The 18,419-nt window shown below is 42.6% G+C and overlaps 1 protein-coding gene across 9 annotated transcripts in view; it reads left to right on the top strand.

Moving 5' to 3' along the window:
• The window catches only part of EYA2 (EYA transcriptional coactivator and phosphatase 2), a 105,846-nt gene extending 89,753 nt beyond the window's left edge, over positions 1-16,093 (top strand). For 6 of the 9 annotated variants that reach the window (XM_076352041.1, XM_076352042.1, XM_076352039.1 and 3 more), the window contains 6 exons: positions 5,613-5,671; positions 7,880-8,040; positions 9,075-9,189; positions 9,805-9,926; positions 10,765-10,865; positions 14,906-16,093. In XM_076352041.1, coding sequence (XP_076208156.1) covers positions 5,613-5,671; positions 7,880-8,040; positions 9,075-9,189; positions 9,805-9,926; positions 10,765-10,865; positions 14,906-14,986 — 639 coding nt within the window. In that variant the 3' untranslated portion in view covers positions 14,987-16,093. Of the gene's footprint in view, positions 1-5,612; positions 5,672-7,879; positions 8,041-9,074; positions 9,190-9,804; positions 9,927-10,764; positions 10,869-14,905 lie in introns of those variants that run through there. The other 3 variants (XM_076352043.1, XR_012996483.1, XM_076352045.1) reach the window with 3 other exon arrangements.
• The last annotated feature ends 2,326 nt before the right edge of the window (positions 16,094-18,419 follow it).

The raw sequence follows: 18,419 nt of genomic DNA, 5'->3' as shown, positions 1-18,419 counted from the left end.
AGCAGACCTCCATGTCCTGCACAAAGCCACCCTCCAGAAACCCTCTGCCTATCTAGACTTTTGCAAGAGTATAAGTTGGCAAATCATTTTAAAACAAGTTTTCTCCTTGCTTCACTTACCACTCTAAAACATGAAATGAAGTATCAAATTGTCTAGCCTCAGTCAAATTCTGCACATTTATGAGTCAGTAACAGCTTTCGCCGCTAGAAGCGGAGTCCTTTGGTCAGTGTCATCTCACATGGTCTGTCAAGTTCTTCAGCCACTACAGTAGAGCAAAGTTTTTAATTGTAAAAAGTTGGTGTGTTGCATTTTTTTTCTTTTGCGGTTTCTAGACATTAAGGAAGCAAAAGCTAAACAAAAATCCTTCAGATATGGGTCTTTCTCATTCCAGCAGGACTATGTAACTGAGTAAGAACTAGTCCAGTGAAGAGCTGAAGTTTAGCACTGTGTCTCTAAATAGAAATCAGAACCTTCTGCAGAATACCTGCACTCCATCTTCAACACAGGAAGAGAGCCAGGTGCTACAGGGCACATCTGTTCAGCAAAATATTAAGGGAGGTTGTCTCAAAGTAGTTTGGGCTACAAAGATGATAAATAAAAACATTTATGTTACTAGTGCTGTTTTGTTGCTGCATGAGAAAAGAGAAGCAATTTTTGCTGATTTCCTAAGCTATCTTATCAGCTTACCTGCTTTTACTAAAAAATGGAGAAACACAAAGTTGGCAGCTGAATGAGTGAGTCAATATAGCTTTAATGGACTTGCCAGAGGGTGTAAAGGGACAGCATAAGCACCTAAAGGTGAGAACAACTTGCTGCTGGACCTGGATGGCTCAAAACTGTGAAAAACATTAAAAACTTTTGAAAACAAGTAGTGTTCCAGCTAGCCAGAGCAGAAACAAGCAAAGAGAGGGCGTTGTGAGACAATTTTATCTTAGGTTCAGCACTAAGATAAAAACGCTAAGTGTTCTAAATGATGATGCACGGCTCAGGTAGCTGGAAAGAGAAGAGCGTTTTCTACTGAAAAATTTCAGTTTTCCCTTTTCACACATGCTTGATAAGTGAAAAAAACCAAGGTTTTTTTCAAACCAAAACCAAACCAAACCAAGGTGGTTTGGTTTTCGCTGAGCCTTTTCAATGAAAAAAATGAGGGATGAGGGAGAATTCAAGAGAAGTAAATGTTCTTTACAAAATTTCACTTTCCAAAAAAAGCCATTTCAGTTTGGAAGAATTTGCAACAACAGTCATCCATCTCTGTTCGTTAACCATCCTACTCCTTCATTTAGGATGATAAATAAAAGTCAGGTTTGAGTATTCACAAAGTGATATCTAAGGATCATACGTCACCAAGTGTTAGGCTTAAAAAAAATGCAGCGAATGATATTCTTAAGAAAAAAGAAATTTAGATTAAAAACAAGCACGGGAGCTGATTCATTTCTAGACCCACAAACATTACCGTATACATTAGCACCATCATGTGGTATAACACGGGCCTGTACAAGACAAAATAAGCTAATACCACACGGGGCTGAAACCATTTCTGACCATCTTCTGTGTTGGGGCAGGGTGAAAGAAGCCGTAACTGAGAAAGCAGTAGGATAGCCGCCCCATTCGAGACCAAAGCAAGAGTACTCTTACTAGAAAATGCTAAACATAACAAAACATCTCTCTGGCACAAATCCATAGCCAAGTTCATGCATTTTGGGGTGCCTAGCAGACTGAACCAACTAGAGCATGGCTGGCCTCGGTCCTGACAGCGGAAGCAGGGGGAGAAGTGGAGGAAATGTCACCCATCCTCACCAGAGAGGCAGGTTGGACAAGGAAATCGGTTATTACCTTGCTTTAGCACAGGGGAATGGTTTATTTTGCTGGCTGCAGTTTTCAGTGCTGTGCAGAGCAGAAGGTGCTGCCAGAGTGTAAAGCCCTTTTGAAGCATTCCCAGAATGTGCCTGATGAGGATGAAACATTTGTCCATAGATAAGCAAGGTTTGCACAGTCCTTACTAGCATTTGTGTGATCCTCCTTAGTCTGGTGAGGATGTGATTTCACATCGTAGCAAAAAACTGGCTTCAAAGTCTGAGTGAGGAGCCTGAACTGGAGTACTCCCTTTTTTCTGTCAAAAAATGATTCTGAGACTCTGTTGTTAGCCAGGGGTTTATGTGTTTTCAGGGTTTACCCAGAAGGGATTCAGGCAATCCTTTCCTGGATGCATTGTCTGGATACATTTTTGCTACTGTGCTCAGGAGTGGGAGTCTTGGATGTGTGAAAAGGCGAACCAGCAGATCCATTCAGATAACCTGCTTCAACCCATCCTCTCTTAGTGCTGCAGCCTAGTAGAGAGGTCAGTTTCCTATTCGATTCTCCCCAAACCTCAGGCTAGTTGGATAGAAGGAGGCTGATCACTGGTCCCCAGGGCACGTGAGTGACTGGAGAAGCCTTAGACCTAGACTGCTACCAAACACTTTCGGTCTTTTTACTGAAAGGGATTCTGTCAGCAAGTTAACTCTTTAAGTTGTACAACTTAGAAGCTGGACTTTTTCCGGCTGATTCGGGGGGCGGGGATCAATGCTTGTTGAAGCACAGATTAGTGGTGTGCCTGCCCCGTAGCAAAGAATCAAGGCAGCAAACCTTGACAAGGGCAGCCAGTGTGTAGCACTTCCAGGGCGTGCAGTGACACAAGCATTGTCCCACTCTGGAGGTTGTTAGCAACACAACCCAGGCAGTCAAGGCCTGTGTTTGCTGAGCCACGTGTTGAAATCATACAAGGGTGGTTTTGCCACACTAATTCATCCACCCATGTAACACTTAGATGCCTGTCGACCATGTCATCTCTGCTTGCAGTTGCAACAGTACAGGTGGATTAAATCCCTACGGTCTGCAAGTATAGGCCATACAAGGTGTTGTGTACAAAGGGCTCTGATCACACTGCAGAATATATCAGCAAATATTCACGTGAAAGGATGTATTCTCACTCTCTGTTCCCCTTTTGGGAAATCATGGAGAAAAGGAGTTGCCCAAGTGATTTAACTTCACTGATCACAGTGAAGTTAAAATACGAACTCTGGGCTTTCCAGGGTTGTGCTTTTTCTCCCAGATGCCTTTTGTTCACAGTGCAACGCTGGCTAAAGAATAGTACCTTCCACCCCGAGTCCCTCTGGAGATATTATTGTCTAGCACTCTGGAAAACAGGTATTAAGGACAGAGGGACTGACAAGGGGATGAGGAATTAACAACCAAGGGGATTAGTGTGTTTACAAGTTACTGCCTTTCAGAGCCACCCCTGGAGGTTTTATGTTCTGGGAACTGTTAACCCCCCACCTAATAAGGGATGCAAGCTTGACTGATCAATGAATCCACAAAATGTTTAAAAATCTCTAACACAGTCCTGATACACAAATAGACAACCTGTGTGTTCGTAAGTTGTTTTCATATGTGCACGAGACATACCTTGAGAGTATTCAGAGGGAGCGCAAGTGATAACAGAAGGGGCTTCTCCATGTGTCCTCAGGAGCAGCTTGTCTTTCACAAGGAGGCAGCAGAGGCTTTCTCCAAGCCTGCAGTACCATTTCAAAGCTGCATTAGCTCAGGCTCCTTTACATGTGGGTACAAGGGTCTGGGCCCACCTGGAGGTAGGTTGTGTAGCATAGACTGACCTAGAGATACCACAACAGTAAAACCAGTTCAGTTCCCAGAGTTGTGAGGGTTGACTGAAGTCTTACATGTTTGACTCAGTTACAGGCTGTACGTGCCACACATCGTATACCTCTGAGATCCTAGAGTATCATTTTAAAAAGTCAGCAGATGTGAAAACTGGGATATGTTGCCATTGCAGACTTCTATTTGAACAGTCTGGACCTTCTTTTCAGCAGCCCAGATACCCTGTCTTGATTCCCTACTCACTAAGATTTCAAGGAAATTCTGCAAGAATGAAAAATTAGTCTTGTAACCAAGTAGTAAAATATGGTCCACATTCTTGCTTTAACCAGCTTCCCTGTGTTTCACCCAGTAACACGATAGGCTCAGCCGGTGGACTATGAGGTAGCGTCTCACGAAGTGTCATGGTATTTTATTAAGTTAGAAATGCGATAGCTACTGTTGTCACACTTCAGTGTACAGAACAATTCATTCACAAATGAGAAAAACAGATCCCTCCACAAATACCTTTCCCCTGACTTAATGCCCTGCATCATACAACTGGAGTGGGCTGCATCAATATTATCCGAGCATGGCTCAAACAGCTATTGGGAGGGGGGCTTAAAAAATGATGGGGGTGGAGGGGACAGAGAGGTGCCAGCAGAGTTCTGCTATTCAGCCACTTAGCTCCAGTTATATGCAGAAATATACGCCCCAGTGATAGGTTGATAAGAGGACTGATGGGATGAGAACAAGATAAAATCGTGTGTCTTTTTGAGACATTTATCTAAAACAAATGCTGCAGAAGATCTCATGATTATGGACAAGAACTGTCTGTGACATTTGTCATTGATAGCAAGTTTGGTTACTTGTTTGGGGATTTTTTCTTTTTTTGAAAGGGGCTAGTTTAAAGTAATGCATCAAACTCATAATTGTGTAAGGAAGGTAAGACAAATTCTGTGGTTTACAGAATACCGAAGTGGTGAAAAATAACTGCACCTTGGTTAGCTGCAGTTGTTCTGACTTGGGAGTCCTGTTGTTCCAAGTGGTTTTACCTCTGTTGAAAAATCAACCAGAACAATAGATAGTCTTCATCAGCTTGAAGGCTTTCTGTTTTGTTTTTACCTGCAGCGGTCATGGTGAAAGGAGATTTAAGGTGGTGGGAGAAGCTTCCTGATTTTTCTCTTTCTGATCTTAATGCTAAGACTAGGAAAGAAACGAAAGAAATAACATTTCTCAAATTTTTGAGGCAGGGCCTCCACCATTGAAACAATGAAGAACTTTGGAAGATAAGATCAAGAGTACATACTTCATGCAGGCTGAGCTCCAAGTATATATTCTGGTTAAATTTCCTGTGCACGAATTTCCTCATTACTGACACACATTATTCCTTAATTCTGTCTGTGGCTGGGGCTATGAAAGGGTGCCGCCTTCAGTGCTTCAGCCCAGCTTCCCTGCACATCAAAGGAAGCTCAGCCCCCTCAGAATGAACTGGGAAAACACCAGCAGGATAGGCGTCTGGAAGTTTCTTTGGGACAGACCTTCTTCCCTTGTAATTATGTGGGCATACACCTCCTGTCCAAAGCAGTATTCTTATGGGGCAGAGGCTGCCAAATCTCTGCTGGAGCGTGCATACAAAGTTTAAAAAACACAGTTTTCCTGGCTAAAACGCAAGCATATCTCTCTCCCTCCTGTCTGCATAGGAAGGATTTTCACTTACTGTATTATTCAAGAGCTGTTGTGCCCTTAGATAACAGCAGATCATACATACACACACACACACACTCTGTCTATTCATATTCAAGTGCTATATGATACTTGTTCCTAACAATTAACTGACTAGACTGTGCCAGTCAATACTAGCAATATGTAAGATTTTATCTCCTTAATATTACCCTTAAAGTAATTTTCTATTACATTTGTTCAAAATTTTTTTCAAAGCATTTACTTACTCTTGTATTTTTTTTTCATACGCTTCTCAGGACTGTGACCAGATCCACATAGATGATGTATCATCAGATGATAATGGTCAAGATCTAAGGTACGGGATCTCCAGGCTGGAAGCTGCAAGTCAGATAGTCCCCAGCTGTTTGAAAATAGCAGGGGGCTGGTCAGTGATGTAAACAGCCATGCGCCCTCTCCCCTCCCTGGCTCCATGCTGTCTGCATTTATTAAGCACAGAGTCCCCTTTGTCACATTAATATGCCTGTGCCTATTGTCAAGCCCTGACTGTACTGAGCTTTGAACCATCCTGGGAAATATATCTAAAATTAGGTTGAACTCCAGTCAGACTACACTAGTTTCTGATATGATTTGGCTAGCCAGTTGGCACAGGTGTGGCCAAAACACCTCAAAACCAGAATGAAAGGTTTCCCACTGCTCAATCTGTAATGAATGGGCTTAGTAGTGAGGATTGTGGACCTTGCCGTGCCAGAGCCTTGTCACTGGTAGAAGCTTGTACCAAAACTACACCAAACATTATCATTATCTGTATAAGTTAGAGCATCATGTACATAAAAACTACTTCTGTACAATTACGTCTGCCTTTCCCAAAGTGTTGCCTGCAGAGTCATGGTAATTGGCACAAGAATGAAGTGTGCAGAGCTCATACAGAGCTTTATAATTTGTGTTTTTATGGCTGGTTATTATAAGAAATTGGTGCAAAAACAGCACAGAAAACATGAACTGTTTTAGGGAAGAGACTTTTCCTTCTGCAGAGAACATTTGAAAGATTTTTTGCTGTAACTGAAATGCTAGTTTGTGCTTTGCAATGCGCTGAAATGGCACATGTATATTTAGGCCCTTTGGCTCCAGTTGCCTGTAAGCAGGTGAGTCTGGATACTTGTGCAGGCATTGATTAAAACATTAATTTGGGTTTTATCTCAATCAGTGCGCTTACTTTGAGTGAACAAAAAAATCCGTATGCTAACTGTGTATCTTGAAACCTGTGAAAAGCCCCTGCCTGAGTAGTTTCAGTTGTTTCAGAAATACTTCTCAGCTGCTCATGGCAGCTATGTGGGAAATGAAGCTGAGCTGACTGAAGTATGTTAAGCGTGTTAAACTCCTATCTGGATGCTCTAATACAGAAATAAAGTGGCATCAGGGCTTTCCAGAAGGGGAAATTACTGTGCAGTAAATCAGGATGTGAATATACAAGCACTGGCTGCTCCCCCAGTGAGGTGTCAGAAGCACTATAAGCTGAGCTAACTTCAAGCTGCAGCTGAGAAAGGTAGGTCTGTGTCACTGAGCCTTTCTGTCCCTTCCCTTGCTCTGGTTCAAGCCAAATTTGTCCAAATCCACTGGGTCTGTGACCTGATCCAGCCAACTGTGCCCCATGAGCTGCAGCTGCCCTCTTCCATCGCAGCTCAGTCTGAGATCTACTCAAACCGTGAAACCCATCCTGATGCTGTCATCTGGCAAACATTTTAAGATGACATGAGCTGGTACTGCCTCTGTGTGCCCTCCCCCAAACCAGGGAACTGATCCAGGTGAAAAGCAACTTTTTTTTTTTTTAAAGCTGTATTATCTTTTAACTGGAACAGTTCCCTGTTCTGATTCACCTCAGTGCTGAAGAAGTGGTTGTGCTGGTACAAAGAAGGGGACATCGAGGAGGGCTGAAGACAAGAACAAATGCCTGATAGAAGGCAGGATTGCTTCCTTCAGAGAAACTGCCTGTTTAAGGTGTTTGTGGAGCTTTCGCTTGCTTTACTTTACCCAATTCATTGTGGTAATTACTCCAGAGTTGCTTTGAAATATTAACTCAGTTAAAAACACCCCCAAACTTTACATGTTGCAGGCAGTTAAGGCTCCTTTAGTTAATTTCTTAGTTTTTTTTCTTGATCTAATGTATGTTCAGAGCCTGTTTAGCAATACAGGCAAGGAGTCAGAAAGAGAACACCAGAATTTTCTCCTTTAGGATTTGAGTATTTCTGCAGTTACCTTACCAGCCTGGATGAGAGGCAGGTGAGGACTTTCAGTGACCTGAGGACAGTCAGGTGTTTGTAGTCCAGAGAACCTCAGAACTGGCAGGGAGTGCTAAGTAACATGCATTGTGTTTACAGTAAGAACATTTTTTTAAATCTGTGCTAGTAACCATGCTAGAGATGAACTCCAGTTCTGTACAGCATGTCCTGTGTATATCTCTGCTGCCGCTTGTCTCCACATTTCTTTTCAGTTGTTTTCACTCCCTGCTGGCACTGTATAGACTGTAATTATACTGACCTCTCCCCTTTCCTCCTCCCTTTCCCAGCACATACAACTTCTCCGCAGATGGCTTTCACAGTTCAACTGCCAGTGCAAATCTGTGTCTGGGCTCGGGCGTTCATGGGGGAGTTGACTGGATGAGGAAATTAGCATTCCGCTACCGTCGGGTGAAAGAGATGTACAACACCTACAAAAACAATGTAGGGGGTAAGTGTCTATGGTCAGGCAACAAGCGTGCCTTTCATCTTCACAAATGCTTCTGACCCTGCTAGGGACATGCTATGGAGGAGGTGTAGAGAGCATCGTGATGAAAATACTTCACACTGAGCTGAGCAAGTGTTTCAGCAGTCATCCTTAAATAAGGTTCTGTACAGGATTTGCAGGAGGTATGCTAAAATACCTGGTTTAGCAGTTGGAGGACTCAAGTCTGAGTGTGGGACTTTATTTTATAATTTCTTTGGCAGGAAAGCAACCTTCTCCAATTTTCCAAAATGCTTAGTAAGCAAGCAATCAGTTCAAAACTAAATGTGCTTTTTTTTCAACAGACACATGGCTGATCTCTGTCTGAAGGCATTCTTGTATCATAACAGCCTGTTCTTAACTCCCCCAAAACAATACCACCAGGTATCAGGATGCCCTGAGTTCCTTCATCTCAGCTAGTTCCAGACAGTTCTTCCAATAGGCTGCTCTGCTTCTCTTTTAGAACATCAGTGCCAGGTCTCTGACTAGAAGGAGAAAGAAGCAAAACTCAGAATATCGCCACAACATTTTTTTTTTAGTTGGAGGAATAGCGTACCTGCATGTACTGGAAAGGGTACACAGCTTCTCAGGAGAAACAAAACCATCCTGGCTTCAGATGGCTCTCAGCTCAGGCCACTACCCACTATACACAGCTCTTTCATCCTCTTGCTCACTTCCCATACCAGCTTTATGCTAACTCCAAGAAAGGTGTTTTAACGAGGTCCCACAGCATGCAGGTGACTGATCCCATTCCCCTGGAGAGGAAGGAAGCTGAGCTGCAGTAGCATAGGAGCATGCTGCAGACAGGCCTCATGTACCTCAAGGCAGAGCCTTGAAATGACATGGCAGTGGGCAAAGGGAAGCAGCCTGCACCAGGGCCAAGAGAAGGGCAGTGGGACAGATAGGGCTCCGAACACAGACAGGAGCCCTTTGGCATTCTACACACAAAGCCACGCAACTCCCTTTCTGTGCTTCTGCAAAGATGCTTTCCCTGCTTACAGGTTTAATAGGAGCTCCTAAGAGGGAAACCTGGCTGCAGTTAAGAGCAGAACTTGAAGCGCTGACTGATCTCTGGCTCACTCATGCTCTGAAGGCACTGAATTTGATACATTCCCGGTAAGAACAGCTTAAAGAATTGCCTACAGGCTTGATCCAGGATCTCCTTTGCTTCCCTTTTTTTCCCCCCTTCTAAACAAATCGAGACACGTTCATAGGACTTTGCTGGCCAAACCTGTGGGAGGCCAGTCTGCACATGTTTGCCAGACTTGAATTATCAAGGGTTGGGGTGAGCTTGAGATGATGAACTGAGCAAAAGAAAAAACAGTCCTTTTTCTTGCCTTCCCTTGGCTACCTCATCTGTGGCACGCTTTTCACGTGAGCAGATTTACAAAAGAGTAGGAAAGGGAGAAAAGGGCCCTTCTATCCCTGAACATGTTCACTCAAAGAACCCAGCACAGACATTACCACATGGTGTTTAAATCCCCACAAAACAGATCCTGGCATGCATGCAGTAAGACTGCATCACTGCTGCTAGTTTGTTTTATGTTTTTTTCATTCTACTAAGTTGATAAAAAGACAATCACAGTATTCACATTGTCTGCCCCCAGCTGCATGATCTCCCAATGGCTCGGGAACTTGCAGTTGCAAGAAAGATTTGCTTCCTGCCATCTTTCAGTCTAGAGTAAAAGAAAGAAACACAGATTGCCACTTCTACTAACTTTTGTTTTCTAGGCCTAACTGCGTCAATGTGTTGGTCACCACAACTCAGCTTATACCAGCTCTTGCTAAAGTGCTTCTCTATGGACTGGGCACTGTCTTCCCCATTGAAAACATTTACAGTGCAACAAAAACAGGTAAGAGCAAACTAACTTAGGCCTCACTGAAGATAGACTGAAGTTTTGTCCCTAGGTCAGGCACGTCCATCCAACCTGATAGCAACAAGCAATATATGAGCTTTATTTTTAGCTCCATGTTTACACATCTCTAATTCACATCCTGACTGCCCACATTTAAGCTAGTACAGACTGGGGAAAAAAAAAAAAAAAAAGGTCTTCCCAAGTGTCTCCATGGGGGAGTGAGCCTGAAAAATACCCACCCTATGGAGCATCTACTGCATGTGGGATGTTCAGCTGCACCCAGCTAGGAGGACGACAGTCTGGTTGGTCCTGTTACATACAGAAACACTGTTTGGATCCTCCTATTCTTGCAGAGGGGTCAAGTGTGCTGAATGAGCTTTATGAAGCTGTGTGAGTAATAAATACTGGTAGGGTTGGCTTGGGGCTATTTTTGTGTTCTGTCCTTTCTGGTATAATTGTTTGAACCTCTGAGGTTTGTATTTTTATGTTTTTACTGCAACCAGAATGAACAGAAAAGGGCTTTAGAAACTGAACAACACGAGTGTCACATCAGTCTACCAACTGGCAGTCTAAGTAATGCATCAAAGTCACAAAGCTTACAGAAAACTGGCAGCACTTGGAAGTCCTTGGCTGATAAAGAAAATGCTAGTAGCTGTCTTGAGATGGAGAGAATCCATCTCTGATGAAGATTCAGTTAGGTTCTAATTTCAAAAGAAAACAAGGAGTGTAGCAGCAAGTTCAATTAAGTCCCAACTCCATTTCCAGCACCTGAATGTCAGCCCCACCTGCTGTACGTGTCCAGATAAAAAAATGTGTCTTCTCTTCTGTTGCTTAGGGAAAGAGAGCTGTTTTGAAAGAATAATGCAAAGGTTTGGAAGGAAAGCCGTGTACATTGTAATAGGAGATGGTGTTGAAGAGGAACAGGGAGCAAAAAAGGTACAGTTTGTGGATACCATGCTGGATTCTTCCAAGTTTTTATTTCAGTGACCCTTTCTTTACTTAAGCATTCAACGAAGCTCCCTCCATTTGAAACAGCTTACAATTGGTCTCATTTCTTAATATGCAAAATACTCAACAACCTTGTGAGAAATTTCCTACTGTAAATCCCCCCACCTTGGCAGCTAGTGCAACTTTTCAGGTAGTCGCTGTGTCACATGTTCCAGGAATCATTCTTGCTTAATAAAGATGGCTTTAAACACATGAAAAGGGAAACTCCAGTGTGTGATCTCAGATGAGCAAGCAGGGTGAATTTCTGATCTACACATTGCTTTTGTAAATTCCAAATTATTGGAATTAGTTTTTAGTTACTTATTAGAATATGCATATATACACACATGTATTTATATTTATGACTTGTTGAGATCATAGGGTGTAACATCATTAGAGTGAATACCAAAGGGACTAGTACTGAGTTGCTGCCTTTATCAATGATTTATGGATCAATGTGATTAATTCCACAAGCAAAATGAAATTGGGAAGATGTACTGAATACAAAGTAGAACAGAAACTGCGAAAGCAGTATGGTCAGGGATAACAAGCCCTTGGTAATATTTCATGCGCGGTACATAATGTGGCCCACTGGCATAGGTAGCCTTAGAAAGAATTAAATGGACTAACCTGTGCATCCAGTTGAGTCCTCCAGTCACTGGTATCCACAGTCCACTGATTGGGAAATGAGAACTGGAGTTTTAGGGACCAGTTGAAGCTTCTTTGTTTTGGGTAGACTGTAAGAGGAGAGAAGCCGGAACCCCAGAGCTTGGAAGAGATAAAAGCAAACTTTGAGAAGACCAAAGCTCTCCTTCTGCTTACGGTGACTTGGGGGCAGGGCTGGGCTAGAGATCCAGCAAGGAATACCTTCTGCCATACACATGGGGTATCAGTGTATTACAGAAACCCAGGAGTGGTAGAAACATGGAGAACAACAACGACCTAAAGGAAAGCAGTCTGGTACATCAACTGAATTGTACAACATGAGAATTGAACAGCTGACATTTTAATTTCCTAATCTTTAGAAGAGAAGCCTGCCTGGAATCTCCATTTATTTGGCTTTACAGGGACAGGAATACAATTTGTTAATGGCAAGCCTTACTTGAAGGATGTCTTTGTGCAGCCCGAGTCTTGCGCTCCTGATGTGACTGCAGAAATGTGATTGAGCTGCATTTGCTTCAGGAGCATTGCATATGAGTTGAGATGCAGGAACTGACTGCATGAGTCCCATCTTCAGCAAACTAGTTAATTTTTAATAGGCACACAGATTACTGTTGTAGCTCAGGTGATGTACAAAATATTACATCACAGGAACTCAGCTATACAGCTGAACCTTGTGCTGGAGGACCTGACGTCTCATTCTGAATGAAGATCCTGCAAAGACTTTCCAAGCAAATTTGAGCTCGTTTGGTGCACAAGCCCAGGAACAAAGGGATCCCAGCAAATAAGATCTGCAGAATTGTATCTATCTTGGGTCGTCTTCAAAGCAGCAGAAACCCTCTTTTTTATAGTGTATTTCCCCTGGCCAATGGAAGCAACAATACCTGCCCCCACCTTGGAAAACTAGCTAAATCTGCAGATGGTTCTCTAGTTCATGAAGGGTTAAGGAGCTGTCAGAGAAGAGTCCAAAATGCATGACTGGGAATGAAGTGATAATAGCCTGCTGCTTTTGACAGCCGGTGCCGTACTTCAAAGGTAGCGGGTCAGTGAACGTGACTGCATCAAAGGCTGCAAGGGCTCTCTGGCTGTATGAAGAAGTGGGAAGGTTCAACAACCTTCTATAGGCAGGATTTCAAGAGCCCTCTTGCTTGTGTCTCCTGGCCTAAGCAGCTCTCCCATTAGTAGAGCACATTCTTTGCTGGGCTGTTGCCTCCTTTGATTGATGACACTCATTAGTTCAGGCTTCAACACACCTGAGCTTTATACAAAAAAAAAAGGGGGGGGGGGCAGGCAGAGTGCCTTTCACTGTTTTGCCGACAGCACTGATAGTATCTCCATTTTAGTGGGTCATTTTTCTTCACCTGTCTGATGAGTGATAAATCTGTAAATGCTGAACAACAGGAGTGGCTGGGAGGCCAAGTTTTCTTCTCATTTAAGAAAGAAAAAATAGATAATTTAATGGAAGGGGTTTAATAACAACCAGGGGAGGGGGGGAGAGAAGGAAATAACTTTTCCCCTTAAAGTGAAATTGTAGAGCAATGGATTCCAGTCGCTTCAGATGTCTGTGTTTGCTTGCTGTCTCTATACACACTGATAAATAGCTTGAAGGAAACGTTTGTTTACTGATAGGCAACATACCAGAGGGAAGCTTGAGTTGTATTTAAACATTAGAGGTGTGTAAATAGACACTCTGTAAAATAAACATCTGGAACCACTGGAGTTTTTTTACACAGGTAGGTACACTTGGAAAAGGAACATCTCCCTTCATCAGAATCATCTATCTAGGAAGTATATATTCTCTAAAGCCTTGTCTAAACTCTTTATCCAGAAGCAGTATGTTTACAGCTGAATTATTTCCAGTGATAAAATACTCAGAAATTTTATTCCCACACTGGGAGTAAACTCTGTCAGTTAAGGCTTTCTATAGGTTTGTTACTGCATACATATCACTGACTGTACAGAGATCGGTATTTTGGGAGGAAGCTAAGAAAATCACAAGCCCAAATGCTGTTATAAAATCTAAACGAGCTGTGTCTTTGATCTAAAGTAAAACTGCTTTAACTGTTTTGGATTAGAAACAAATCCAGTTCAAACCCCAGGCTCACCAGAACATTCCAAGAAAAGCTGTATTTCACATCTAAAAGCAAGTTCTAATTATTCTGAGGTTATCTCTTTGCAAGCAACTGCCGGGATCGTGGCTATTGCTAATGATTGCAGAATTATGTTGTTACAGTGATGCTTTCAGAGTACTGTCTGTACCTTACCAGATTACAGTTTCCATCTCGGGTCCCCTGCGTAATTGAACTGTGCTTGTTTCACAGCACTTAAAGAAGTTGGCGCTTTGTCCTCTTTCAGATACAAGGCTGGTTTTCCTAGAGTACATTCACAATTTTCAAGAGATGACTCAAGATACTATAAAGAAGATACAGGCGGTCACACATAGTCGACCTTTCCAGATTTTGTCCAGATATTAAGATTTCAAATGGAACCGACTGGTTAGAACTTGGATATGTGTATATGTGATTAGATTTATCACAGTAAATATGAATTGAAAAACAGGGGGGCAGGAGAAGAATATAAGATAGTCTCTCAAAAAAAGGAATTAGGAAAGTTTCTTGAGGACAAGCTGTCATATAAGCCTTTCTCTGAGGCAGCAGTGTTAAACTAAACGAATAATTGATCTGAGCAATGATACCAGTTCCTACATTTCCAGAAAATGCAGTATGACCTACTGTTCCAGTTACCTTGGAAAGGGAATTGTTAGAAAGCATTTTGACGCTGTGTGGTATTATATTCTTCTGTTTATATTTTTGTAAATTTTAATAACTTCATTTTAGGATCTATATTGTTTACTTGTCTGTGAAGCACTGGCAACAGCTTTCACTAGTAGTAAGTAGGACAACTTTGAAATTGGTGTTATAGGACAGGATTATGATGCTTTCTGGAGAGTCTTAAGTGGCAAGAAAAGTGTTTCTAGGAGTACTGCAATTCTAGAAACATTCCTAATTAATCCATGAAAAAATAGGGGAGTAAAGTTTAGCAGCTAGTACATTCAGAAAGTCAGCCGGCATCCTACATCATCTCTGAAACAGGACACTCCCAAATTGTGGAGGATCTGTCTTCCTCTCTGCATGGGAGAAAGGTATCAGCAAATAGGCACTCCCCATTCCCCTCCTTCCTCTCTAAGGTGAGCCTCCTTGCCTGTGACACCGTGACAACCTGGTGGCCCAAGTACAAAGCTCTGTTCCTGAGGGTGCAAACTAAGAAAGTTGTTTTGATCTCAGTATTAAACAAAAACAAAAAAATACCCTCTTTTGGTTTCACTCTAGCACAACATGCCATTCTGGAGAATCTCTTGTCACGCTGACCTGGAAGCTCTTCGGCACGCCTTGGAACTTGAATATTTGTAGCAGACCCCAACATCTTAGCACTGTGAGGGCTTCACTCAAACTATTACATCGGTTTCACCTATTCCTCATCATTTTCTTATTAAAAAAATCCCACAGCAACTGCAGTTTTTCTTTTTTTTGAAGGAGAACCCTTTCAGTGGAAGCCTTTAAGAACTTGCAGCCAAAGAACATTGTGTCAAGTCCTTCTGCCTTTGGACAGAGGAAAAGCCTTCAGATAACTCGCTGGCGATCCCGCAGTTACATGGTTAAGCCGGATGCATAGAGCTGTAACTGCCTTTTTGCCATCAACGACAAACACTACAAGTCTTGGGTCTACTTGTCACTTTTCTTGCTTTTGAAAGGGGAAGAGGACATAGTAAGGAGTCTGCACAGTACATCACATCACATGGGACTTTCTGAAAATAAGAGTGAAACTGTTGATTTTTTTTTTTTTTGGTATTTTTTTAATTTATGAACTAATCTCATTACTCTGGTATTAAGCTCTGTACCTGTGTTTTTAATCTGGCTTTTTGGGGTGGGTGGATGGGGAAAGTCTTATCGTTCTAAATTAATAGTTCATTTCTCCAGAACAAACTCTGAGGAAAATCATATTGTGTACATTAATAATAAGGACACATGGTACTGTTGGTAAGAACTATAGCTGTGTTTTTAAATCTTACATAGATGGTATGTGGACTGTGCATGTGTCTACACGGTGCCTTATGCTGCCATCTTGGTTTTGGGGGTTGGGGGTGGGGAAAAAGTACCTTGTGATGAGTGAAAGGCATTAAATAAAAACATGTTTACATTTGGGGGGACTAGATTACCTGCCTTCTCTTCAGCCACTCTTGGATCTAGAGGTGCATGTAGAACACATACTCCCCGTTTCAAGGTGGAGTTAGGCTGGAAGGACTCTGAACAGAGCCCCTCAGGTGCACAACGGAGTCTGTAGCCAGCTATTCTGTCTGTTGGCGGGGCAAAGACTGAAGACGGTCAGTGACTGTGTCCGCTGGGAGAGAATGTGGGCACTCGGCAAATCTAACTTGTCCTGCAAAGGAAGATAAAGGGCAAGCAAATACTGCAGCTGTGCATATTTATTTTTATGTAAATAAATGCATCTACAAGTAAGCTTCAGCTTTAGGATTTCTGCTGAGCTCACCTGTTAATTCTTGCTGTCAAAAATATTTCAGTTCTCTGGGGCTGGATGAATCTCTAATTCACTTTCAGAACTGCTCATTCTTGCTTGCTGTGGCACCAAATAACCCCAGAAGGATCAGAGCCTCACTGGAACAAGGTGTTAGAGAGCGAGATGCAGCAAGTAATACAATCCCCTTATCTGTCACGTCTGAATCAAGATCAAACAAGTAAGGGTTACACAAGTTACAAGTGTGACACAAGCGCTACACAAGCCTGAGTGATACTCCTACCATCTAAAAACATTTACCTCAGGAAACAGATCCATTGCTAGATCTGAGAGGGGATTTTCTGCCGGACTAAAACAGAAAATCTGATCTCAAAATAATCTGATCTCAGCCTTTGGCTCAAGAGGTAGCAGCCACGCAGCAGCTGTAAAACATGTTAGCTATACTTGTCAACAGCAGGCACGAACACAAACATCCTTTACGTACATGCTTTGGAGGCAATTGCAAAGAGCTGCTCTCTGGGCTGAGTACAACACAAAACAAACGCGATTTTTCTAGCAGAGGTGTTGCTTGTCTCAGGGCCTGCTGAGCAGCAAGTCTGGCAGAATTTTTCCTGCTGTAAGAAAGACTGTCACAAGTAGGAAGTTTTATCACAAGTCAAGGAAACCAAACTCAATGGAGAATTGACGGATGCTTGCAAGATAAGCACACCTGTAAATAAAACCTTTGAAAGAAGAACAAATGCCAGGGAGGGCAGACTCCTAAGAAAGCTCAGCTTCAGCTTCTAACACCCTGTCAATCAGCTAATTGCTATTCCTTGAGGTGGCAAATTTAACACCTGCCTTATTTGAGTCAATTATCTGAGTACTGATTTTTTCCCCCTAAAGCTTAGGAAGATTCTGCTTTCTGAATGTATTTAAAGCTTCTCAAGCTCTCCGGTTTCTGTCTCCAAAGTTCTTGGCAGAGGCCTGTGCTCTGTTAGTGCCTGCGCGTGCTCCACGTACCGTTGCTGTAAGTGATTTCTCCATACTCCTCCCAGCTGATTTTTACTTACCCACAGGTAAGACAGCTGACTGGGGGGGTGTACCCAGCATTAGGAACACTTGTTCGTCAGACAGGCCTAGGCCTACCGCTTCCTTCCAGTCACCGTGGCACATGGTCATCTCTCACTACAGCAAGAGTACCAGGATTACTGTTTCCAGGGAAGCTGTGATGGCTGGAACAGGGGACCTATAACAACTTTTTACTCGTGAACATACAAAAGGCCTGGGAACACGCGCACGTACAGGCCTTGCTCAGCTCTTTCACCTTTTTTATGTATTTCTACATTGTTACAGCATAAAATCCTTTCTTAGTCGCATCACTAACCAGACTGGTGTACAACTATGATAGGACAAGGTTCCCAAATAAGTTGCACTATAGCTGAATCTGAGGTGAACAATCCAAGTAAGTCATGTTAGTACCATTGTTAAAATGTATAGCGGATACCAAAATCTGTTCTGTCAAAAAATGTTTAGTATGTTAGTACGTGTCTGAACCTCTAATACAGACTTCTTGTATGTTAAATAGCAAAGGGGACATGAAAGATACAGCTGGTGAAGTAACAAGGGTTGAAGTCTTCAATGGGACTGTAAGCATGAGGGTGCAGTAGCTGCTCTCACAGCTACTTTCTGACACTTCAAGGACCAAAATACTTTCCCAAACAAGAAAAAAAAAAATCCCCACACCTGTACAGTGACATGACATATTCATCCCATTTCCAAGAGTGTCCTTTGCTCTGTCGTTTCCTTATAGACAACTAATATGAATACAGTGCTGCAGAGTAAAAGAAGTCAGCTTTTTAAAACTACCAATTCCTGATTGCTAATGTTCCCATAATTTCATGTTCGGATCCTTTCTACACCATAATCTAACAGGTTTCATAATCTTTTGTAAAGGAAGCAGGGTCTCACCTGGCAGCCAGGGTGAACACTTCATTGCTGGTGTGAGCCTCTGCCACCACTTGGGCCCCAGACATACGTATTTTATTTCTGAAAAATCCGGAACTTAAAATGTTAATACTAGAAGTGATAACAACCTGCACCTCAAATCATGTCATGCAAACCGCTTAGAAATGTTCATTCTTGTTCAGCCGTAGCAGAGCAGAAGGGCCACATCCCACCCAGTTCCAGAGAGGTGAAGAATCAAGTAATTTTCAAGCAGACGGCAGGAATTAATTACAAAACAGAGCAAAGCTAAGGGTTAGCGGGGAGTGTATAAGCCTTCCACTCCAAGCACCAGCGTAGGACAGTGTCACCAAAGCAGTTCGGACT

The sequence above is a fragment of the Aptenodytes patagonicus genome, chromosome 14, assembly GCF_965638725.1.
Source record: "Aptenodytes patagonicus chromosome 14, bAptPat1.pri.cur, whole genome shotgun sequence".
Classification (NCBI taxonomy): Eukaryota; Metazoa; Chordata; class Aves; order Sphenisciformes; family Spheniscidae; genus Aptenodytes; species Aptenodytes patagonicus.
Note: the sequence above shows the minus strand (reverse complement) of the source record. Positions and strands in the feature narration are given on the sequence as shown.